We start from the raw sequence: 25,289 nt of genomic DNA, 5'->3' as shown, positions 1-25,289 counted from the left end.
ACCCAGCAGTAGGTCAACGACGGATACAAATTCTGGATAACCCAATTCATTTACTCTCTTTTTTTTTTTTTTAAATCTATTTAGAGAACTGCTGCTATAACTGACTAAATGCAGCCTTTTCAAAACTGGACAGTTCAAAAGTGTGTACAGTATGGAACCTAAACAATAATAAGTTAAGGGCTTTATGTATATTTTCTCTAAACTTGTAACCATGCTAAATTTCATTAGATGTACTTCCAATATTGAGACTTGTGTACACCTGCATTTAAATTTAAAAAAAAAAAAAACCCAGGTAGTAACTTGCCAATGCCATTGCACTGTAAGATTATACAGAGTACAACTACACACAGCCATCTATAAACCAAGAGACGTTATATGGAGCAACATGAGTTAGAAGTAGCGATTATAAAGAGCAATAGCAAGAACTCTAGGGCACACTTATAAGTAATAGGAAGAGCTCTAGGGAGATGTTATATGAACCAATAGGGTCTAGTGAGGCATTATAGGGGGGTAGTTGTATGGAGCAACAAGTCATTTTTAGCGAGGCTATATCCATAATCCCCCACAGAGCAGCATCAACACCCGCCAGTGCCATTAATTTCCCTCATGAGCCACATAAACTTGATTAATGTTTTTCATTTCATTGACAGAACTGCAGTGCATCACTGCTACCTTTGCTCTGCCTTTATAAGCCCTCATTCAACACAAAATGATCTTCCCTGTGCCTGAGAAACCTTCACTCTTACTTATTTGAATGGAGTTAATCCCTTGTTCAGCAGAGGGAAGCTGTGTCACTGCATATTCAATAGGGGCCACAGACCTTTCCAATGTGTTATTGTGTCAATGACAATAAAAGAGCCTGAAAGTGTATAGGCATACACTATGTCTGTATACAGTGCTGCATGAGCCCTTTTAGGGTAGAGCAATATAATAGGATGTGATAACCTTTTGTAAAATGAATAAACGCACTAAAGAAATTAAGGTGCAGGATACAGAATTCCTTAACTCTTTCCCTTAAATATGAATACAAAAAAAATAACATTTCACTTTGTCAGCACACACACAAAAAAAAAAAAGCATATTATGCCAAACTAAAAAAAAATTATTTAAACACAACAAAAAATACCCAGGGGGGTGGGAGGGAGAAAAAAAAATAAAAAAAGAAAGAAAAACCAGAAGTAGGAATATTCAGTTTATAACCAACAGGTTTTCAGTCTTTCAGAGGATCTCGCTCCTTTTTCAAGAGCAAAGTGTAAAAGTTTGGGGCTGGCCCATTTTCTCTTTCCTTTAATCCAGAAGGTCGTCAGTGTCAGCCGCTGTAGGAGTTATGTTATTCCTGCTCAGTGAATGAGCAGGGAGAGGAGAGAGGGAGGAGGAATGCAATATGTACATCACTATTTTTGTGGTTTAGCAGGAAACAAGGGCACTGACATTTCTGTATAAAAAAGAAAAATTACATTTTTTAAACTGTGTTTCAAATTCCGCTGCCAAATTCAGGCTAAACCCCTCAAGTGCTGGAAGGGCCAGCACCAAAGGGGTTAATAAGGGGAGAAGGGGAAGAAAAAAAAACTAAATAAAAGATTTTTCTTGGCTCATCAATATGATGAACCGTTATTTTCTCAGACATCCAGGCAGGCTTTCGGCCTAGTGTTTAGTTCAGGCTGATACAAACACCTAACCACACTTCCGGAAATAGATAAAAAATAAAACAAAAACAAAAGTATATTGTATTGTAAGGGAATCCAAAAGTTGTTTTTTGTTTGCTTTGTTTAAAGTGAACAGAGATCAACAGTTCCTGGGATCTCTGCGCCCACGGCGCTGCCTGGATTTCAGGAGCTGGTCTTGAGAAATCCTCGCGATGAAGAGAGAACGACGTGCCGTCGCTGGCATAGCCCCGGCTTTGCGAGACAGAACAGGGCGGCCTTGGGAGAGGGTTGGTGAGGAGACTCTGGGTGGCTGCTATGTGCTGGAAGCAGGTGGCCTGTCTCCATCGTCGCTGGTAGCTGGGACAAAAACAGTGATGCTCGTTAGGTTGTAAGCTCGGCGCGTGAGGCGCCCAAACTACACTACACTACGTGACATCACCAACAGAGGAGACAGAATTAAAGCAAGTATAAAAAATCATCAAGTCTTTCCTGGATATCAAAAAGTGAAGAGTCTACATAGTTATGGTAGGCAAATCCATTAAAAACTGGTTTAACCAATTTTGCTGCCAGGGTTAAGATTGTCTGCAAAGTGGATCTTGCCCCCTCAACTATCTAATTGTAGAATAGAAAGAATGGCGATTTTATACTTAAAAACACATGGATGAGGTTTTTAAAAACTTCCCTAGCACACCACCCTTATACTACAGGGGACTCCCATCTCCCAACCCCCTACACACACGCCCTTAGTCAACACCCTACAGGGTCCTTATCCTGCATCCCCAAAGGGCGCTATTACACGATCTCACCCTTTATGGGGCACACCCCCAAAGTCCCTACATGGTCCCTTACCATGCCACGGCACACCCCACAGGGGTTTAGTCCCACGCTAGTTAACCCACAATGATGCAGTTGGGGCAACAAAGATCTCCCTACCGCCAGCAGCTGCCCCCGAGCTGAGGACATCATCGTCGCTGTCGTCCTCGTTCGATTGGGTAACCTCCCGCTCTGGCTCCGGGAACTTCACCTCTAGCTCCTGCTCCACTCTGCTACGCAGGGCTTGAATCCGGTGATGCAACGCGGCGTAAAGCTGCCCAGTGTCTTTAGAGCTCGCCTGGGATTCAATAAAAGGAAGTGGATGAGCAAGAGCAGCGCCCCTTTTAACCACATTGCTCCCAGAGGGGCCTACAGGCACTTCTGGCTGCAAAAAGGTGAAAGATCAAGCCCTACCAGGTCTAAAGTGCACGAAAAGGCAGTTACGTGTTAAAGGGGTCAGTCCCTACTAAGTCAAAGGTGCTCTAATGACAGTAATGTTTAATGGGTCAGTCCCTCCTCGGGCCAAAGTGCATTAATGGTAGAAACATGTTTAAGGGGGTCATATCTGGGTTTCAACAAGGGTGATGAAACCACTTCATTCACCCCCCCCCCCCATCCTTCCCCATTCAGAGGCCACAAAGAAATGCAATTTGTAATTAATTTCCATCCAAAAATGAAAGCAGACATATTTGCTATTTGCACGATTAGATTTAGTCGATGACTACGTGGGATTCCACCTCCAAGGTAAACACTATAATCTAATAATCTAGTACCACTGCAGTATAATATTTTGGTCAAATTAGAATACGCTTGAAATTACAACTGTACAGATGTAGCCAGGCCCATTGTTCCTAGCGCTAACCCAATAAATCCCGTTCTAACGCAGAATATCAGAGTTCACATGGGATTTCAATAGCAGCGATTGCAGAATTTTCTCTGCGGTAGGAAGGACTTGAGAGGGTCCTGGTTTCGATCACTTACCGATATGAGAAAGACTTTGACCCCCTGGTCTTCGGTGTCCATGGCTGTGATCCGGATGCTCTTCTCGCTGGCTTTGTCGATCTGCATCTGTGCCCACAGTTTAGTGTTGAGGATTAGACGCAAGCTGCCCTGGGTGCGCATCACTGAGAGGAGACAGCAAAACCAGGCTGGTGACAAAACCCCATTTCAATTCCAAACAGATTTACAGGGACTAAGCGCGACCGCAGAATTTAAATGTGCAATCCCACCCGGTCCTGCCCTGCAGGGAGTGTGCAAACGCTTGTGTGCTATTGCTGTGTAACAAACAAAAAAGGAGCAGCCAGAGGAAACCAAACCGCTCCCAAGTCTCAGCTCACCCTGTTTCCAAATGGACAGTAAAAAAAGGATTTAAACAATATTTGCAGATATTTTCTAGACATATATTTATTTATTTTTAAACAAAATTATGAGTCCATCACCCAGTTGTGACCCTTTAAATCACTGCCATTAATATACATTGCTCCTAGGAGGGATTGTTCATTTTAAAGGTGCAGTAGCAATCAACAAGAGTGTTGATTGCTACTGCAATCAGTGTTGATTGCTACTCTAACAGTACATGAGAAACCATCCTAGTGCCAGCTACTTTGCACAAACCCCTTCATCTCAGGCATAAAAATAATAATTAAGAGTGTGTAAGTTCTATGGCAAGACTTGTGCATGAGCAACAATTGCGGGGGACGTTGCAGTACAATGGAAGAGAATACAGACAGAAGGCAGAGCCCACCACCAACATATTCAATATACAGAGTGTTCCCCGCCCACTCCCTGCTCACCCAGCCGAGATTGTAACATCCCATCGTCAGTGGAGGCCATGTCATTGAGACGTAGCAGCCCTCTGCCCCTTTCCACCCAGGACTGAGACACTTTGTCGAACACGAAAAGTTTGCATTGAATCTGCAAAAAAGAGAAATGCATATTTGTATTCTTCTATTACAATGAACATTCGTTAAGCAAGGGGGCACAAGGTCAACACAGGAGCTGGAGTGACTGGCTCAGTGGCAAGAACACTGCCTTTCAATTGAGTTAACACATGTTGGTTCTCCTTAGGGGACAAATTACTAATATTTAGAGCTTTTTGAATTTTGCGCGTGCGTGAAAATTCTATGTACAGCACTGTGCACTCTGTCAGTGCTATACGATAAACTAATAACCACATACGTTTGTAAATCTTTTTCCTAAAAGAAGTAAACATTACCATCATGAATTAAAACAATCCCTGGCCCAGAGAGCTCATGCTTCCTTCAGCATGTTGAACTACAGTGTTTTCCAGCCAGAGGGGCTGCTCTTTCAGGGGGGGGGGGGGCTTAGTTGAGACTAAACACTAAACTTCAATATATACAGCTTGGTGAGAGGGGGGGCGGGGGGAGATGTAACAAATGTCGAGAAACTGCAAATAGCAAAAATAAACAAGGACAGCGTGACCAAAAAAAAAAAAAAAAAGGGGGGGGGGGGGGAATAATAGAGATTACATTCACCGCTCCGTCACAACACTGGGACACCCAAAGTCGATCATCCTTCTGCACCATATGGGTTAATATATTCCACTATGAATAAGGACTTTATTCTTGGGGGCAATGCCTAATCTTAGGATTATGGGGTCCCAAATACAAAACAATTGGGGAGAAGTGTAAAGAGACTGAGGTCACACTAGTACAATATGGAGTCTTATTCCTCCTGTGTAGGTGCTTTTGACCGTCTCATTAAAGCTTAGCTTTGCTGTCCCCCTTTTGCATTGAAGGCATTAACACTGGGGGTGCAGTGCCCCCCCCCCTCACCTGTAACACGTTGCTCTCTGCCTCCTCTCCAGTGATGACCTCCACTTTCTCCAGTAAACACCTCTTTGCGGTTGCTTTTGTGTATGCGGCTGCAGACTCTGCCAGTGATTCGGAGATGTTATTTGCTGCAGAGAGAAACACCATTATTCTGCTGCCTGCTTCCTTTGAAGATGCAATCCCATGTAAAAACAAAAAAAGAATTAAAAAACGTTTGTAAACAATTTATACAGCTTCATTTAACCAATCTAACTGTGCAAAAAGCAAAGATTTAGCTGTTTTGATTCTCTTGTAAGAATTATATATTGCATTTTTCATGGTCCTATCAATGTAGGAGTGCGTCTATGAAGTTTTTTGTTGCATCATTATCAGCTCTCTGATAAGGACAGGATGGGCTAATGGTAGAGATTGGGAGAGGGGGCTTTGTCTGTGCAAATGGTTGTTGCACACTGACAGACATCAGGAAGGAAGAAAAAAAAAAAAAAAAAGTGCAGCCAGAGGAAATTAAATCCTTCGAAAGACTCAGCTCACAATGTTTATAAACAGACTTTAACAATACTTGTCAGATTTGGGTAAAAATGGCAAATCACCCACCCAGATGTAACCTCTTAAACGTGTCACTATTCATACACTTTGGCCCAAGAGAAATACCCATTTAAAGCAAGGGGAAGCAGCACCGAAGAAAAAAAATGTAGTCAGCGCCAACTGCTGCTTTAACAATTTAAGAGTAGGAAAGGATTGCCCCTTCAAAGGAGAAATTGCTCCTAGGACCAAAGTGTTCTACAGCAACAACATGTTCAAGGGGTCACATCTGAGTGGTCACTGCCTCTCTTATCCAAATCTAGCATTTTAATGTTGAGACTTGAAGGGTTGGACTTCCTCTGGCTGCTCCTTTTGTCTGATGTCACCGTGTTCAATAAGAGTTTGCTCAGGCAAAGACCCCTATCACTCACTTATCTTTATTGGGATACGGGTAAGTAAAACCAAAAGAAATTCAATTTGTCATTAACCCTCCCCTTTCCCCCAATTAAATATTTGCTATTAGCAGGGTTAGGTTGGTTTAGGGAAGCCAATGGAGACTTTATTTACAAGATCTCTTTGGTTATGTGGTTTTGCACCTTTGAAGGATTTTATAATTCTGTGTGCAGTGGGGATTAGAAACGGCCAAAATGTTTGCATGAGTATGCAAATCAGTTGGTTTTTTTTATTTTAAAAAAACGGGCAAAACATTTTGCGGCCTACTCAGAGTTGGCAAGTATTTCGCCAAGCATTAGGTCAATGTGCATTGCAATTTTGCTTCGTATACAACATTTTGCAGAGAATATAAAATTGGGCACACATGTTTTGCTCACTGTGATATTTCGCTGAAAGTTTGCAAAATCTAAGACTAATCTAGCAACATTATCAGCACTTTCATATACGACTACATATTGGATAGTTTGGGTCATCTTTAGTGGGGATATACATGGCCTTGCACGCCCCTCCAATGGTGGATGAAAGACTGAGCCGTTTACATTTCTCTGGCGTGGCTTCGAGTGAGGAAGTCTCTGATCCGGATTCTACAGTCGCGTTCTCCTTGTTGCTGTCCGAGCTTGGCTCTGTCGTTTTGGGCAGACTCTACGGCAGGGAGAAGAAAAGGTGCAGTTGAGTTTGTTCGTAAGCCAAGTGGAGGGAGAAAATCCGGCTCTTAAAGATGACCAACCTTAAAAGTGAGATGGATGGGATACCCTTTCAAGCATATCCCCAACCTGATTTTAATTAATTATTTTCCCTAGCTTGTGTTTATAAATACAACCAAAGGCCCCAACGCCTTCTGTAGAGTCCACATGACAATGTTTTATTCTCACTTGTTCCACACCAGAAGACAGCACAAAGCTGTTTCCCATGCAGACGTCAAACTTATCAGTGACGCTGTCTCATCCGGAGCTTCTCTGATAGGGCTCTTTGAAGTCCAACAATGTAAATGTGAGACGGGCTTAGCAGCCATTTTAATTTCTGTTTTGGGGTCATTATAGGAATAAAAGCGTTAAAACAAACAAAAAAAATGTTAAATTGTTTTTTTTTTTTTTAAATAGCGTTTTCCCTGCTCACTGAAATTCTATTTTACAATATGGGGAAGAAATAGTTAACAAAAAAATAAAACATGCAGGGGAATGGCTAGCTTTAACCCTGACAGTGCTGGAAGGTCTGCAGCATGATTGTACAGGCCCAACAGCACTGCAACCATGTGACCAGCTGAGTAGGTGCGGTGAACGGAAGAGCCTCTCTTGCTTTCCGATCATCCTGTAGAAACTAGCGAGAAAGTGATCCATCAAAAAGTCACAAACCAGATTGTGTAGTCAGTAGGGGTTGCCTTAAGGGCAAGTACAGCCCCCACTTTTTTGGTTTGTTTTGGAGTGGGATAGCAACTGTGATGGGTTTGCAGGAAGTGCTGGAGCCAGAAGCATTCAGCGTTGTTAACCCTTATGCCATTATTGGTCAGACATCGTCTAGAGCCCCGGGCATCCCTTTAGGGTTCCCTGCAATTTTCTGATCATTTGAAAATTGCATCAAATACAGAAGAATTTATAATGCATGTGATCTCAAAGAGTTGCATTTAGAGGGGGTTGCTTAGAATTTCATTTAGGGTTCCTTAACCAAATTTTTTTTGGGGAAACAACTGGTCTAGAGTACAGGGGTTCGGTCTGGAAACCCAATCTCCAGAAGCACATAAATAGAGGAGAGGTTGAGCAAAGAAGGGCTATTAAAATGGTGCATAGTCTACAACACGAAACTCATCCGGAAAGACTAAATTACCTCAATATGTATGGCCTAGAGGGGAGAGGGGGGATATGGTGAAAGTTACAAATACTGCAAGGGTTTCAGTAAGGTGCAGGAGGGAAGTATATTTCCAAGGAAGATGTGCTAGAACAAGAGGTCATGCTCTGAAACGGGAGGGTGGGAGGCTCAGTGGGAATGTGAGGACGTTCTTCACAGGAAGGGTGGGAGATTCATGTATTCATTTTCCCAGAAGTGGTAAAGACTAACACAGTAATGTAATTCAAAAAACACTTGAGATTGACATAAGGGGATCCTAAGTATGAAAGAAATCAAAATGATCTAATGGGATCTGAAGTTTAACAGCAGATCGGAAAATGGGCAGACTAGATGGTTCAAGTGGGTCCCAACTGCCATCAAATTCTACAATTGAAAGGGGCCTGCAACGCATCGCAAAGACCGCAAAAGGATTAAAATGACAATACCGCATTTCAGTCTCCAATACCTTGAGTGTCAAACGACATCACACAACCAATGCACTCACCAAAACTCTCTCGCTCATGTTCTGTCCGAATACAAACTTGCTGCTCGCTGCCTCTGCTTTGTGTGCCGAATTCTCTAGGCTGCAATGGAAGAGCCTCGTTAATCGCTGCCTACAGAGCAGCAAGAACTTGGGTTCACAATATTGCTACGCATGATGTATACAAGTGCTGGCTAATTGGTTTTAGGCTGGAAGGAGTAGCCATGGGGTATAAGCACCGATTTAATGTGGGTCAATCTGCTTTCCCTGCTTTCTTCAGACAACCATCTCCCTGGGAAAGACTGAAATGTTATGAGAAGCCAAGACTTTTTATGCAGGGAACAGCCTCACAGCAGATGTAGGGGACGTTAATAAAGTAAAGTAGTGGTTTTCGATCGGTGTCTAAAATGGGTAATGACATTTTAATTTTTATGCAGTCATTTGTTTTGCTATTTATTTAATAATTCAAAAAGGATCATTAAACGTTATATTAATTTAGCCCAGTAATTATTAATATAGGATATGAACATTGGTATACACACAGACCCACATGTACATATATTTAGATTTGTATTTACAAAAAGGAAGCCGTTGCCGCAACATAAGTTTTTAAGTATGAAGAGACTACAGCTCCATCTTAATTCTCTAAGGGTTCAAAGTGCCTAAAAAAAAAAAAAGTTGAAAAACCCTGCAGTAAAGGTAATCAAAGCTGCCTGGGAGAGAGACAAAGGTTTCGTGCGTATGTGTGTGTATATGTATATGTATATGTATATGTATATGTAGGCCTCAACAAATTGTAAAAAAAAAAAAAAATGGCACTCACCCGGAAAAAAAATAAAAAAAAATAAAGAGGTAATCGCGGCCTTCCCCCCCCAAAATGTAACCCTGCTCCCACTGTTGACTGCTTACCGGCGGCGGGGTCTCCTGGCATTCTCCTTCAAGTCCTGTGTCTCTCCCTGCAAATCGCATGAAAATGGCTGCGTAGTGTCAAATAATGCCGCGTTGCCATGACAACGGGATGCTACGTGACATCCCAACGTCATGGCAACACGGCAGCCATTTTCATGGGATTTGCAGGGGGGAGACATTGGTCTTGCAGGAGAATGCTGGGAGACGCCGCACCCCGCTGCCGGTAATCACTCTACAGCGGGCAAGTGCATTTGTCGAGATATAGCTATAGATATAGTTTTAAGATCGCATCAGGAAAAGATACTAGAATACAGAGAATTATAATACAATAAGTGCAAACACACAAGCACATGATTGAAAATAGAGTGTAAGCTCTGTAGGGTATGGATTCTAAGTGGGATGTTGAGAGACTTATAAACATAGATGGGAAAAGTGTAAGTGCAGTGAATGGCAGTGCCTGGTCTTGATGGTGGGTAAGTGCCCCTGAGTGTGGCTAGCAGCGATCAAGAGCCCAGGCTACAGAGATGTTTCATTCAAGCAGTGTTTTTAGGTTTGACTGTAAGGTGCAGAGAGAAGGTGCTTATATACAGTGTGAGGAAGTTTTACAGGTAAGGAGCAGTTACGGAGGACACGGTAGAGATGGAAAGGTTGGAAAGGAGATAAGGAAAAACAGCTAAGGATCCAATTAGGTCTGAAGGTTAATTTCTAGCATCAAATGCCATGTTATGTTTATAGGAAAGCCTGGTTCCAAATGTGTTACATTTACTTTGCTACCTCTCAACACGCCACTACCAGCTAAAACAGGCTCTGTGGCATCACAAGACTGCCTTCCAACAGATAGGAAAATGGGCTGATTAGGTGGGCTGTCAAGTTCTATGTGTCCCTGTTGAAGCAATGCTTCAAGAGTGAACCTTTCAGCACCAAAACATTACTCCTACACTCATCCCAGACAAGTGAGGGGAGTGTCTTCCACAGATCCCCAAACCGGCTTCATTCAATCCACTGACATATGCCAAACAGCGCTTAGGCTGCAGAAATGGTTTCTCGGTGCTGCCATGCAAATGAGTACCCTGGGCACATCACTTTGTAGCTTCCTACCCATTTGTACACGGATATTTCACTTGAACTTTTACCTGCTGCATTAAACATGTAAGGCCAAGTCTGGGACATGCTTACTTTCACTTCATTACCCAGAATCATAGTTACATAGTAGATGAGGTTGAAGAGACACATATACAGCCATCCTTTGCTAAATTTAGACAGATACTTTATCCCATATTTGTATATATTGACAGTGTATTGATCCAGAGAAAGGCCACAAAAAAAACAAAAAAAAAAAAAAAAAACGTGAAGTATCATCTAATGATCTCATAAGGTGAAAAATAAATTCTTTCCTGACTCCAAGAATTAGCAATCAGATTACTCCCTGGACCAACATCCCTCCCATGTTTACTTATTCGGTATATCGCTGTATACCTTTCCTTTCTAAAAAGATGTCCAACATTTTTTTGAATATATCTATTCCATCAGCCATCACAGTCGCCATGGGTAATGAATTGCACATTTTAACTGCCCTCACTGTAAAGAACCCTTTTCTTTGTTGCTGGTGAAATCACCTTTCCTCCAACCTTAAGGGATGACCCCTTGTCGTTTGTACTGCCGTTGCTATGAATAGTTCTTTTGAAAGCTCCTTGTGTAGTCCCCGAATACATATATATTGTATTGTAAAATTGTACTCCATATTCAAGGTGTGGTATTACTAAAGCTTTATGAAGGGGCATAATTATGTTTACTTCCCTTCCATTCATTACCCGTTTAATGTACGATAAGATCTTGTTTGCCTTTGCAGCTACTGCATGACATTGGGCACTATTGCCAAGCCTGCTGTCAACAAGCACTCCCAAATCCTGCTCCATCAAGGATTCTCCTAATTTGTCCCCATTTAATTTATAAATTACCTGTTAACTCGTTTCCCAAATGCATAACCTTACATTTATCTGTATTAAACCTCATCTGCCATTTACCCGCCCAATTTTCCAGTCTCTCAAAGTTCTTCTGGAGGGAAATTACATCTTGCACTGATTCTACTACCTTACACAATTTAGTGTCATCAGCAAAGATGGAGACTTTGCTCTCTATGCCAACCTCAAGGTCATTAATAAACAAGTTAAAAAGCAGGGGGCCCAGTACCGATCCCTGAGGTGCTCTACTCAACTTTAGCCCAACCTGAAAAAGTTCCATTTATGACAACTTTGTTATTTATCCTTCAACCAGTTTTCAATCCAGGTGCAAATATTTTTTACAGAGTCCAATTTGCTTTATTTTGTACACCAACTTCTTTTATGTGGAACCGATTTGCAAAATCTAAGTAGACAACGACTGCATTACCCTGGTCTAAATTCCTACTTACCTTCTCAAAGAAACTAATAAGGTTAGTTTGCTACGACCTATCCTTCATAAATCCATGCTGACTATTACTAATAATCGTGTTTTCCATTAGGTATTCCAGAACATTATCCCGTACTAAACTTTCAAGTGGCTTCCCCACAATTGATGTCAGACTAATAGGTCTGGCATTCCCCGGTTGTGATCTAGCCCCCTTTTTAAATATAGGCACCACATCTGCTTTACGTCAATCTTATGGTACTGAGCCTATGGAAATGGAGTACTTTAATATTAAATGTAATGGTTTGGCTATTACTGAACTTAGCTCCTTAAGAACTCTTGGATGTATGCAATCGGGGAAGGTGCCTTATTTACTTTAATTTTATCAAGCCACCTATGAACTTCTTCCTTCGTTAACCAATTATTCGTTAATATAGGAGGTTGTGGCTTCCTCCTGTGGCACTACTATTGAAATTGATTCTTCCCTGGTAAATAAAGAGAAAGAATTTGTTTAATACCTCTGCTTTTTCCCCATTTCCAACAATTTGCCTATCCATCACACTAAAAGGGTGGTATATTTTTCTTTTCTAATTTTTTTTTGTTATAGAAGGGTACTGAAAGAACATTTTAGGATTTGTCATTATATGAATCAGTTGGGTTAAAAAATACAATATTTGGGGTTTATGACATGTCATGAATCTGTGGGAGCTTCACAGGGGCTTGATTGAAGTTGGGTGCAAAAATACAAAGCAATGTTTTTTGGCCTGGTAACACCTTTGGCAGGCCTAGTGTTAAAAACGGATTAGAATCTAGAAATAGGAACATATGTTTTGACAGCTGGGAATAAAATATGGCCTTTGTGACAATTTTCTTAACATGATCTTCTAAGAGCTAGCTTCAAAGATATTCTCTGTAAGGTTCTGCGCGGTTCAGGGGGCATGGCTTAAAAAGTATTCAACATAAGAGTGACTTTATTAAAAATGAGAATATCATGTGGTCATCTCCTCTGCATAATAAGAGATACAAATCTGTAATTGTGTCTCAGAATGGCATGCTCTGAAATCACACACACTGCATGCTTAACAGGTACTGGGGGACAGATTTCATGTGTCGCTCAGGTTTAGGGGTAAGACAGTCATGCTTAGTCTGCCATGAGTGCCTGAATGTATTGATGTGACTCACGTGTGTGCAAGTATTAGTTAAGGAAAGTTATGAGTACATTTAGATATTGGAAAAGTTTAAACGTTGTCGTTTGTAACAGTGTTTTTTATCCTCTTATAAAACGGTCAATCCAACGGCTGATTTACGACGGGGTGGGCTTATGTTGTTTCCATGGAGAAAGTATGTATTTAAGTAATAGCGATGTATTAGGAATTTAATTTTCAACAGAGGTGTGTTTGGATCAAACACGTGGTATCTCATGTTCAGTACCAGTGACATCTCTGGGAGAAAACATATGACATCTGGTAATCTATAGGGTTTTCTTTTATTTTGAGAAACTGATCTGCATTTATTATAATTATATGTACTTGTAATCCTTTTTTCTGTAATCTGTCACTGTATTTTTATATATGTATTAAAACTTTGGGCTCTGAATGAACTGAACGCCCTGGAGAGTATTTACATTTTCGGACTCATTTTGCTAGTGTGTGTGTGTGTGTGTGTGTGTGTGTGTGTGTGTGTGTGTGTGTGTGTGGTGTGTGTGGTGTGTGTGTGTGTGTGTGTGGTGTGTGTGTGGTGTGTGTGTGTGTTAAAGTGCATAGTTTTTTTCCCATAATAAACAGGGACCCCAACAAATATTAATTTGACATCTTTTATTTGCGTAACTATCTCGGGTGGTGGCAGAGTACAGACATGATTGCAATTGAGTATGGGGCTAATATTAACTCATTGAAGGTACCTTGCGCTGGCTAAAAGGTGAGATGGCTAGAGTAGCCGTTTGTATTAACCTTGATTGCATATCTAAAGTCACGTGCCGACTTGTGTGCTGTTCGTGACAGGTGGTATATGGGGAAGGATTTAGGGGAGATGTTACTAATTTGAGGGACCTTTGCAAAGGTGAAAAGTGGGCCAGCTTGGGAGCTACGTATTAACCCTTTCCCATATGCAGGTCACGTGCTCACAGGTGGTCTGCTTTTGAGCTCAACTAGGCCTTCATCTTTTCTTCTTCACCAAGGTCAACAATTTCCCATTTATATTGCAGACACCTTACAATTTACACCGTTAAATTGCCCCCCAAGCCCACCCTCTTGAAATCCTAGTTAGAAAAATCTGCCTCCCCTTTTCTAAGTCCGACCTGATTGCTGGCATTTACCGCCCCCCTAAAGCCTCTCTACAGTCCCTGACTGATATCAACCAGTTTCTTGGCTCCATTTCCTCTCGATATGAGAGGAGTGAGCTGCTAATTCTTGGGGATTTCAATTACAATTGGCTCGACCCTAAAAACACAAAATCCAGATACAACTCAAGTCACTTAACCTAACGCAACTCATTTCCCAACCCACACAGACAAACCTGAAATCTCACAAACATTCCTTGCTAGGCTGGATTCTCTCAAATCCCAGCAGAATCCAATCCTCTGGCATCTTTTCTGACATTTTTAGTGACCATGCAATAGTGTACTGTGTAAGGAAAATTAAACCACCCTCAAGCCCTAAAGTTTTCCTCACTGGAAAATTTTGAAACTTTAAACACACAACAGTTTCTGGCTGACCTTACCAACTGCCCTTGGTACTGAATTGACTTAATTCTCAACCCTGATTCTGAGTTCGACTATTTCCAATCCGAGTTCTTAAAACTCTGTGATACCCATGCTCCACCACGTAGAATAAGAGTACAGAGGGCCCACCTTCCGTGGGTTACAACTGACCTTATTGCACTCTACCATTTCAGAAATGCCTTGTGGAAAAGCTACAAAGTAACTGGCACTACCAAGGATCTTAACTACAGATGCCTGCGGAATATGTGCACAAGGCAAACAAGACATGCAAAAGCACAATATTACTTTGACAATCATCGCCAGAATACACCAAACCTAGCTAACTTCTGGAAGTCATCAACAATATATTCTAGCCTTCAACAACCAAGTAATATCATTAAGGAGAGGATATTACTCTGACAAATCCCACCAACATTGCAAATGCATTCAATGATTACTTTGTGGGGTTTGCTACTAACTTATTAGTGAAACGCAACCCAAACCACAAACATGAACCTCATTCTAAGTACCTCTATAACCCCACCCTCTCCCAACACTGCCCACAATTTTCAATTTATCCCAGCATCCGAAGAGGAGATTACACAAGCGCTCCTCATACTAAAACTAAGCAGCCAATGTGGACCTGACTTACTGCAATCTAAGTTCCTAAGACTTGGTGCCCCAGCCATTGCCAAACCAATTGCTTCCATAGTCAACTCTATTCTGTCTGCAGGCCATATCCCTTAGGCTGCCTCAGCGTGCGCTGTGTGTTCAGGCACCACCCCCCCCCCCAGTCAGTCCAGTCCCAGGTATTACCTTGTCGCGCACATTTCCCCAGCAGTGCGCAACAGGTTTTCAGTAAAGACTGTGAAATTGATTTTACAGTGTGCGACGGAGGCGTGGCCACACCCTGCCACGCCCCCTCCTGTCGCAAACTCTCCCTCTGTCCCAGGACCGCAGACCACGCGCCCCCCTCCCCCCCGAGCCGGATGCGCGTGCTAGAGTGCTGACTGGGACCGCACCCTAAGACCTGGAAAACTGCCAGAGTTGTCCCAATCTTCAAAAGTGGGGACAAAAACACTGTCTCAAACTATAGGCCAATCTCTTCCCAAAGTCATGGGAAAATGTGTTCACTCCCTACTAAGTGATTACTATACCAAGACAAATTTCCCTAGCCAATTCCAATCTGGCTTTTGCCCCAAACACCCCACGGTAACTACACTGCTAAAAGTTTGCAATGAGATACAGTGTGGAATAGAACTTGGACAACTAAGTGGTGCAATATTCCTAGATTTTACAAAGGCTTTTGATACTGTTGATCATGTTATCTTGCGCAACAAACTCCAGTGCTCTGGAATAGGGAAGCATGCTTTAAACTGGTTTCATTCCTACCCATCAGGTAGATCCCAACATGTGTCCATCTCAGGCGCTAACTCCAACCCCTTGGATATCACCTGTGGTGTCCTGCAAGGCTCTGTTCTGGGGCCCCTACTCTTCTACGTGTTCATCAATGATCTTCCTACAGCTTTTAAGGGAGCTTCAATGGACATGTATGCAGATGACAATCTTATATGCACACAGCCATAGCCACCACGACCTTGAACACATACTTCAATCTGACTTTGGGACTTGAAAATTGGATTTCCCAAAACAAACTGTTTTATAATACTGACAAGACTGTAACAATGTGTGTGTTAAGACTGTAACAATGATATTTGAGACCAAGAATACATTTTAAAACTTCCAATGATTGAGCTCCAGATCAGAACCAATGCTAATACCACCCTAACTGCTGTTACTAGTTTTAAATACTTGGGCATATGATTTGACTCACATGTAACATTTGGAATGTACATTGATACCCCGATATCCAAAACCTATGCCAAATTAGGTCTGCTGGTCAGAAAGCGTATTGCACAGAAGATGCATAATGCCAATCATCAACTATGGGGACATAGTATACGGCTCGGCACCCCAAAACCACTGTAGCAAACTTTATATCCTCAACAATTCAATATGCCGTTTTGTTCTCCAATGCAACTACAACACACATCACTGCGAAATGTTCAAAGAACTAGATTGGTCATCACTAGAGTCTAGGCGCAAAGTTCATCTTTTCCGGTCTTGCCTTCAAATACTTTCTGGGCAAGCTACCCGCCTATCTGAACAAGCTCCTCACCCCTACCACATGCAGCACTTATCATCTGAGATAAGACTCCAAAAGACTGTTCATGGTCCAGCAAAGTATCCGGCCGCTCCTCCTCTTACCGTGCACCCCAAAACCGGAGACTCTCACAGCCACCACCAATCTAAGTTCTTTCAAAACAAAGGCCGTCTCACATTTTAATCTAGTCTAACGGTTACATACGCCTATAATATATATTATCTCTAACTGTGCATGCAATGTCTTGTATATAATGTATACCCTGTTCACTTATGTAACTATTTGTAACCATGTATTATTTGTTATCATAACTCTATGCCCAGGACGTACTTGAAAATGAGAGGTAACTGTGTATTACTGTCCTGGTAAAACATTTTATAAATAAAATAAATACAATTTGATCTTTTCAAGGTCGTTTTCCATTTCTTGCAGTGCTGCTTCACTGGTGCAGAGGTGAAAAGTGGAGCGGCTTGCGAGCTGTGTATTAACCCTTGTCCCGTAGGGGAGATATTAATTTGGGGAACCTTTGCGGAGGTGAAAAGTGGGGCCGCTTGCGAGCGAGTATTAACCCTCGTCCCGTATGCAGGTCACATGCTCACAGGTGTGCCATACGTGACGGGGTTGATCTTACTTTCTATTGCAATCCTTTGTTCATTAATCAATTTTTGCTAATTTGATTGCCCTCTAGCAAGTTTTCTTACATTCCTTATAACTCTGACACGATGCCTCCATCCATTCTGAATTTAAGAATCTAAATACACTACCTGCCTCTTCTTTTCCATCTCCTCACCTACTTGTTTATTTTGCCACATTAGTTTAAATTTGTTTCTTTTATATTTATTACCCAAGGGTATACACTGATAAGTGTGCTTTTCTAACAATGTTTAAAGACTGCCCATTTATCTTCCACATATTTCTCTGCAAAAACATCATCCCAGTGTATTACTTGTAGATTAGTTTATTAAAATCTGCCTAAAATGTAGTGTCTTTGTTGAAACCAAATAATATAGTTTGATCATTTATTTCACATGAGACCATGTTATGATCACTGTTACCCAAATGTTCCCGGACTTGAATATTTGTTATTACTTCTACATTGTTTGATATTACCAAATCCAGTATTGCCCCTCTCCTGGTTGGTTACTCAATAATTTGGGCCATGTAATAGTCTTTAAGCACCCCCAAAAACCTGTTTCCTTTTGTTGTAATGCTAATACCATTTCCCCATTCTATGTCTGGATAATTAAAATCCCCCATTATGCAAACATGACCTAGTTTGATGCCTTCTCCACTTGCAAAAGTATTTTGGCTTCCTTAATCTCACAGATATTTTGTGGTTTATAACATATCTATATTTACCTCCACTGCTAATTTCAATCCACAAGGTATCTACATTTTCATAACTCCCTTCACAAACATCTTCCCTTATAACAGGTTTTAGATCCAGTTTAACAAACATGCTCCAAAAAAGGAATAAGCCTCTAAGTTAACTGCCCAGTCAGTCATGAGTTTAATCCCACCATGTTTCAGTAATGCCTATGATATCATACTGCTCCCTTGTAGCTATTAATTCAAGCTCAATTTTATCTGTCAGGCTTCTTGCATTAGCAAGCGTGCAATTAAGTTTTTTTTCTCCAGTCTGTGCTATTATCTTATCTGCTCCTGCCTTTCTACTCCAATTGTATTTAGTCTTTAGAAGTTTTCTAGTATTATCTGCATTTAATATGGGTGTCTCGCTGCTTGCCAGACTCCCACTTGCCCCCATTCTACCTCCATGACCGCTTGCTATTTTATCATCCCTATTTAGTTCGTAATCTATTCCTTGTCCCTCCCCCCTCCATCCTATTTTAAAAGCTCCTTATTTTTCCCAGCCCTGATTAAGATGGATGGGTTGTGGCGCAAAAGTGACACATGCACAAAGCACGGACATCCAGTGTCATGATGACCTCACAAAGCATAGCCTACAGAAGACAAAGTCTCACCTGGAGCTGATATACTGCAGGAAGTAGTTAGTCTGTGCTGGCGCGTCTGCACCCAGCAGCCCTGCGTTTTCACCGTCGGCAGAATCTTTACTCTCCTCTCCTAGCTGTAATCACAAAGAGGAAACACTGTTTGTGCTATATACTCAAGAGAACTCCTCATTCAGCTTGGCATTACCATCTACTACACCAAACTCAGAGGTGGCACACGCAGAGAACAACCTCCCATTTGAGTTTATTTAGCACAGCATCTTAAAAATACATCTCTACCTAGCAGGTAACAAATATCTGCATCAGTAACTTGCTCCTTAGAAAGATTGGATCCCCCTTGAAGTAACTGTATAAAATTGTATCTTATGAAAAATTAACGTTTTGCTTATCCTCGGGGACACTGAATTCAAGCACATCAGCTACATCCATTTACCTTTTTGGTTAATGACAGTTTCATAATTACTTTGTAAACAAAAAGGAAGAGCAAGACCAAAAATTTTGATGACTAACAGTTTCATTCAAAAGACCGGATACAATTTGCACAAAAAAATAAAAATGCACCACAGAATATTTTTTTTTTTTAAAAAGGCCAAATTTAGCTGTAAAAATAATTGCTCATTTTTACAAACAGCTTTCTTGAAAGCTTGAAGCCCAAACCATGAGACCCCTGATGTATGCTGTGTGCTTATGTACGCAGGGTGATGAATCAAATCACATACTTTGACTCTGTCCCGCAGGTTCTGCCCAAACACAAAGGACTGCTGGGAGTTTTGCTCACTCCTGTCAGAGTCCTCGCTGCAGTCCTTGACAGTACAGGACTCCGTTTGCACATCGTTGTCCTAAAGCAAGAAAAGGCCATATGAAAAAGGCGCCATTTCCCTCTGGCGCATTAACCTTTGTGCTGCCAGAAGTCAAAATGTCTTCCCCGTACTGTCCAGTAGGGGTTTGTTTCCCCCTCCCTAGATTATTTAAGCGGTGCCATTTGTTACAGGAAAATTTGAGCCCAAACTGAAATTAACATGTTCCAAGGTCTCCCTCTTTGTCATATCACTGAAACATAAAGGGCCTCAGCTGAAGCTCAAGATAAGACAGCCTCTCTGATGAGGCCCTTTGAAGACTGCTTGGAAAAAAACAGGTTTGTGCTGCTTGTTTGAGTGTAGCAAACAAAAATAAACAGCAGAGGTTGTCATGTGGACACTACGGCAGGCTTTGAGGCCTTTGTAAAACTAAAATTGAAAACAAGCTAGGAAAAATAAATACAAATATGGTTGGCATTCGGATGAAAGGGCCTCACTATGAGCTCACTTTCAAGACAGATCATCTTTTGGTGGAACTGCACATTTTAAAGATGCCAGAGTTCATGCAGACTATCTGCTCAGCCCTAACAAGGGCGAGTCTAGAGATTAGCTCACCGTTTTCTCAGGGTCCGAGGTAATTTGATGTGCAGATGGGCTTCTGGCAGGGTCATCTGGGGGGGAGGCAGAGGGTTCTGGGGACATGTTGATACCGTTGGTTCCACTGCTGAGAACTGGAGGGGTAAAAACAGACCGATTAAGAGACAAATGGAGCCATCAACCCTTTGCATCAGTTTAGCAAAGACACAGAGAACCAATGAGTACCTGACCGTCTTCTACCTGCTTCATTCACCCGATTGTCACATGCCATGTGGTTAAGCTGCAGACAAGGATAATGCGTAGTGAAAGGCAAAGGTGTACTCTGGGCGTGCCGCTTCCTACTCATTTTTACATTACCTACATTTTTTACCTGCTGCAAGACACAGCTTTGACCTGCTGCAATACACAGCTTGTATATTTGCATGTCATTACCAAGAAACTCTTGCCTGCAGCCTTAACACTGACATAATAATGGGGTAAATGAAGCAAAAATACTCACCTGGCACCATAACATGTCAGCCCAAGTGGGGAGGAAACTAAATGCAGCTATCCCTTCAATATTTTTTCACATACAGGTGGTTTTTTTTTTAAATGCATCTTACATATAAAAACAGAACTCCAAGGCAGCTAAGAATCATAGTCTGCCCCTTCAAACTGATGTGAAACCTCAAACCCTACTGAGATCCTCTGCTTCCTTTCACACTTATGTCTATCCCAAACATTTTGTAATCCCTTTACCGTATTAACCTCAGTCTATCACCTCTGTTGTGAGGCTGTTGCACAAATCCACCAACCCTTCAGAGAAGTATTTCCTCACATCTCCCAAGCACCCACCCTCAAGCTAGCTTCAGAGCACAACCTCTTCTCTATGCACCACACATCTTGATACATTGATGCAGAGTGAGAGTCAAAATGGTGCAATCGGCATCATTTCTGGAACACTGTGCTCCACATAGTAGATAAAGTTGGAAAAAAAACATACGTCCATTAAGTTCAACCTATGCTAAATTTAGACGACAGATACTTTATCCTATATCCGTACTTACAGTATATTGATCCAGAGGAAGGCAAACCAAAAAAAACCCAGTGAATTTTCATATAATGATATCTCATAAGAGGAAAAATAAATTCCTTCCAGACTCCAAATTTTGCCTAACAGATTACTCACTGGAACCTCCTTCCCATGTTTACTTATTTGGTATATCCCTGTATACCTTTCCTTTCTAAAAAGATGTCCAGCTTTTTTTTATAACAAATCTATTGTATCTGCCATCACAGTCTCCATGGGTAATGAATCCCACATTTTAACTGCCCTTACTGTAAAAGAACCATTTCCTTTGTTGCTGTGAAATCTCCTTTCCTCCAACCTTAAGGTATGACCCTGTGTCCTTTGTACTGCCGTTGGGATGAGTAATTCTTTTGAAAGCTCATTGTACTGTCCCCGAATATATTTGTACAAAGTTATCGTATTCCCTCTATATACCTATATCGCCTCTATAGGCGTCTAGCCTCTTTTCTAATGTAAATAAATCTAATTTCGCTAGCCTCTCAAATCCGATTATTCATCCCCTTTATTAATTTGGTGGCTATTCTCTGAATCTCTCTAGTTCCATAATGTATTTTCTAAGGCGTAGTGCTCAAAATGGTACTTCCATATTCATGGTGTGGTCTTACTAATGCTTTGTAAAGGGGCATAACTATGCCTACTTCCATCCATTGCCTGTTTAATGCAAGATAAGATCTTATTTGCCTTTGCAACTACTGCATGACTTTGGGCACTATAGCTAAATCTGCTGTCTACAAGCACTCCTAAATCCTTCTCCATCAAGGGTTCCCCTAATTTATCCCCATTTAATGTGTAAGTCACCTGTTTATTTTTGTTTCCCAAATGCATAACCTTACATGCATCTGTATTAAACCTCATCTGCCATTTACCTGCCCACGTTCCCGTCTCTCCAAGTTCTTCTGGAGAGAAATTACATCCTGCTCTTATTCTACTACCTTACACAATTTAGTATCATCAGCAAAGATGGAGACTTTGCTCTCTATGCCAGCCTCAAGGTCATTAATAAACAAGTTAAAGCATGGGTCCCAGTACAGATCCCTGAGGTACTTCACTCACAACTTTAGCCCAACCTGAGAAAGTTCCATTTATGACAACTCCGTGTTGTCTATCCTTCTACCAGTTTAAAATCCAGCAAATATTTTGACCATGTCCAATTTGCTTTATTTTGTACAAGAACCTCTTCTGTGGAACCGTATCAAAAGCCTTTGCAAAATCTATGTAGACCACATAATTGCATTACTCTGCTCTAAATTCCTACTTACCTCCTAAAAGAAACGAATAAGGTTAGTTTAGCATGACCTATCCTTCATAAATCCATGCTGACTATTATTAATAATTTTGTTTTTCATTAGGTATTTCTGATTATCCCGTACTAAACCTTCAAGTAGTTTCCCCACTATTGATGTTAGGCTTAAAGGTCTGTAATTCTCCGGTTACGATCTAGCTCCCTTTTTAAATATAGGCACCACGTCTGCTTTACGCCAATCTTGTGGTACTGAGCCTGTGGAAATGGAGTCCTTGAATATTAAATGTAATGGTTTGGCTATTACTGAACTTAACGCCATAAGAACTTTTGGATGTATGCCAGAGGTGTGCAAACTTTTCCCCCTGCCAGCTCTGCTTACCGGCTTGCGCCCCCTCTTTCCTTGTCCTCTGTGTCAAATGATGCCGTGGGGTCACGTTGCCACGGCAACATGATGCCACGTTGCCGAAGACAAGGTAGGAGACAGTGCAGAGGCCTCACGCGATCCCCCGGCATTTCATTTAAATGCAGAGGGGAAGAGCACGGGCCCTCTGCACCGCACCTGAAAAATCTTGTGCCCCCCACTTTGCGCACCCCTGATGTATGCCATCGGGCCAGGTGCCTTATTTACTTTAATGTTATCAAGCCGCCTATGAACTTCTTCCTCAGAGAACAAATTGTTCGATAATATAGAGGTTGTGGGTTGCTCCTGCGGCACTACTATTGCAATTGATGCTTCCCTGGCAAACACAGAGGCAAAGAATTGGGACAACATACTTCCCCTCCTGTACCATGTTGAAATCCTTGCTATATCTGAAAGTGCATCATATCCCCCCACTCTCCCTTCACTTTTTGTTGAAAACCTCTAAGACAATATGTATTACGGCAACATCCTGGTCTTAAAAGATGGAAAACGTATTTCACAGCTCACTGCTCCCTTGGTTAAGTCACTTCTAGGTACCAAAACGTAGCCAGTCTTCATGCTCTTGCACTGCCCACTGAATTACACGGCAGGTGTAACGCAGCTCCGGCTGCTCCTCACTTACCAGACGATGAGAAACTCTTAGGCTGTGGAGCTTGCAATACTGCCGGACGTAACACGCTGCGCTGCAGCTCTTTAGGTTTCTGGCTGGGGAGACCTGAAATTTTAAAAAGCAGAGTATCAGAAGCTGGCCCTGAAGGGGTCTTTAATCCTTTTGAAGTCCTAGCTACCATGTCATGGGCTCTGGCACACCTGGGGCCACAAGCTACGTCAAACACATGGCATGGCGCTCTCTCCTGTGGAGCACAGACTGTTATCCAACAGGAAGAAGAATGGAAGAGGGGGACGACTGCTAAAGAAACTCATTCTCAAATAAAATCATTTATATTAAAACCCCGCTCCTTCCATACAACCCCCTCCTGATGTCACCAAATGGTCTCGTCACAGGCAGTTATAAATCACATCACAGGAGGTGACAGTGGCAGAAAACTGAACATGGCAGCACACCGGGAAATAATGAAGGTCATTACTAGGGAGGACGTTACTAGACTATTTTGTTGATACTCAATTTCTTGATATATTAAAACTGAGAAGTTATTACTTGACATGAAAACATACAGATTACATTTTTTCATAATCCAGGTGCAGCCAAACAAAGGTGTCAATCAACAAGTGATAAAGGATTTCATTAGAAGGCCAATCATTCTTGGAAGCAAAGTGACCTAATGGCAGCAACATGTTTAAGGGGTCACATTTTGGCGATTGACATTTTGTATCCAAACCAGAGTCTGGAATTTTGTAATCATTTTTAAGGTTCGGTTGCAAACATAGGCCCAGAGCCACAAAGGGTGCTACATTTTAACACGCTTTTACGCACAATCATATGTATGGGACCTGGTGTGTGCTAAAATGTAGCACTTTTGTGAATCTGGGCCATGAGCTTGGGAGGGCTTTGATTTCCCCTTTTGTCTGATATCATGGTGTTCAACAACAGTTTGCATAGACAAAGTCTCCCCCTCCTTATCTTTGTCAGATAAGGACCAGGAGGGAGAAGGGTAAAGAGAATTATTTTTAAACAACCATTCAAAGGCCCGAAGAAACGCAATTTATAATAGAAAAAAATCCAGTTAAATATAAACTTATATTCTTTACAAAACGGCTGTCTGACCGGCTATGTGGGATAACACCTTTAACAGGCACATTCTTACCTGCGCTGGGGGCTTGGCCGTGGATAAGCGTTGGGGGTTTCAGCCTGAATCCGCTGCATTTTTCCTCTGAAAGACAATTATTATTTGATCTTGCAACTAAACAAGAGGAAAACTCCTAAACCTGCAACATGTCCCCAAACTAAAATCATGTATCTGCTCTGCACAGGTGATAAGCATGTAGTTTCCTCCAAAATAACCTCCATATGATGTCCTCTAAAACAGATTACAACCTTAATTCCCCCCACCTGTTTTTTTTTTTTTTTTTTTTTTATTCTTTAAAAGGCCCAAAGCCTGCAGTAGTGTTCACATGGCAACTCCGGCTGTTAATTCTCCCTCAACCAGCTAGCACAGATCTGTTAGCCATGCAATTACAAAGGGTCTTCAGATTAGGTTCTTTGAGGTTTTCCAATGTCACTAAGCGAGAGGGGTCTAGCGGTCATATTCCTTTAGTTTAAGCTCCTCTTTTGGGAACAAAAATAAATAAATACAAAAAGGTCAGCGAGGGAAAAAAAAAAAAACTCCTGGTGTGAAAACAGACGCCATATTTACAGTACAATGAAGACATCTTTAAACAATACACATGCAGGAGAAACTGACTCTTTAATGACTCCAACCTTTTCAAGCAGTGCTTAGAAAAACAATAGGTTTGCTTCCATTTCAGAATGCCCTGCAATAATTGTGATCCATTACTAATCCTCCAGCTCGACCTGGAAGAGGATACACTGTCCTCCCCTCCCCTCTG

The 25,289-nt window shown here is 41.7% G+C and overlaps 1 protein-coding gene across 3 annotated transcripts in view; it reads right to left on the bottom strand.

Moving 5' to 3' along the window:
• Positions 1–977: 977 nt before the first annotated feature.
• RANBP3 (RAN binding protein 3) overlaps positions 978–25,289 on the bottom strand; it is a 39,530-nt gene continuing 15,218 nt past the window's right edge. Inside the window, exons 6-17 of one of the 3 annotated variants that reach the window (XM_075611616.1) lie at positions 24,548–24,613; positions 23,404–23,496; positions 20,067–20,182; positions 19,374–19,493; positions 18,667–18,770; positions 8,553–8,631; positions 6,766–6,868; positions 5,255–5,379; positions 4,253–4,373; positions 3,441–3,583; positions 2,496–2,757; positions 978–2,003 (exon numbers count right to left, since the gene is read on the bottom strand). In XM_075611616.1, the coding sequence (XP_075467731.1) occupies positions 2,533–2,757; positions 3,441–3,583; positions 4,253–4,373; positions 5,255–5,379; positions 6,766–6,868; positions 8,553–8,631; positions 18,667–18,770; positions 19,374–19,493; positions 20,067–20,182; positions 23,404–23,496; positions 24,548–24,613 (1,295 nt within the window). In that variant the 3' untranslated portion in view covers positions 978–2,003; positions 2,496–2,532. The remainder of the gene's footprint in view (positions 2,004–2,495; positions 2,758–3,440; positions 3,584–4,252; positions 4,374–5,254; positions 5,380–6,765; positions 6,869–8,552; positions 8,632–18,666; positions 18,771–19,373; positions 19,494–20,066; positions 20,183–23,403; positions 23,497–24,547; positions 24,614–25,289) is intronic. The other 2 variants (XM_075611617.1, XM_075611618.1) reach the window with 2 other exon arrangements.

Source organism: Ascaphus truei, chromosome 8 (genome assembly GCF_040206685.1).
Source record: "Ascaphus truei isolate aAscTru1 chromosome 8, aAscTru1.hap1, whole genome shotgun sequence".
Classification (NCBI taxonomy): Eukaryota; Metazoa; Chordata; class Amphibia; order Anura; family Ascaphidae; genus Ascaphus; species Ascaphus truei.
This window is presented reverse-complemented; position numbering and strand designations above follow the sequence as displayed.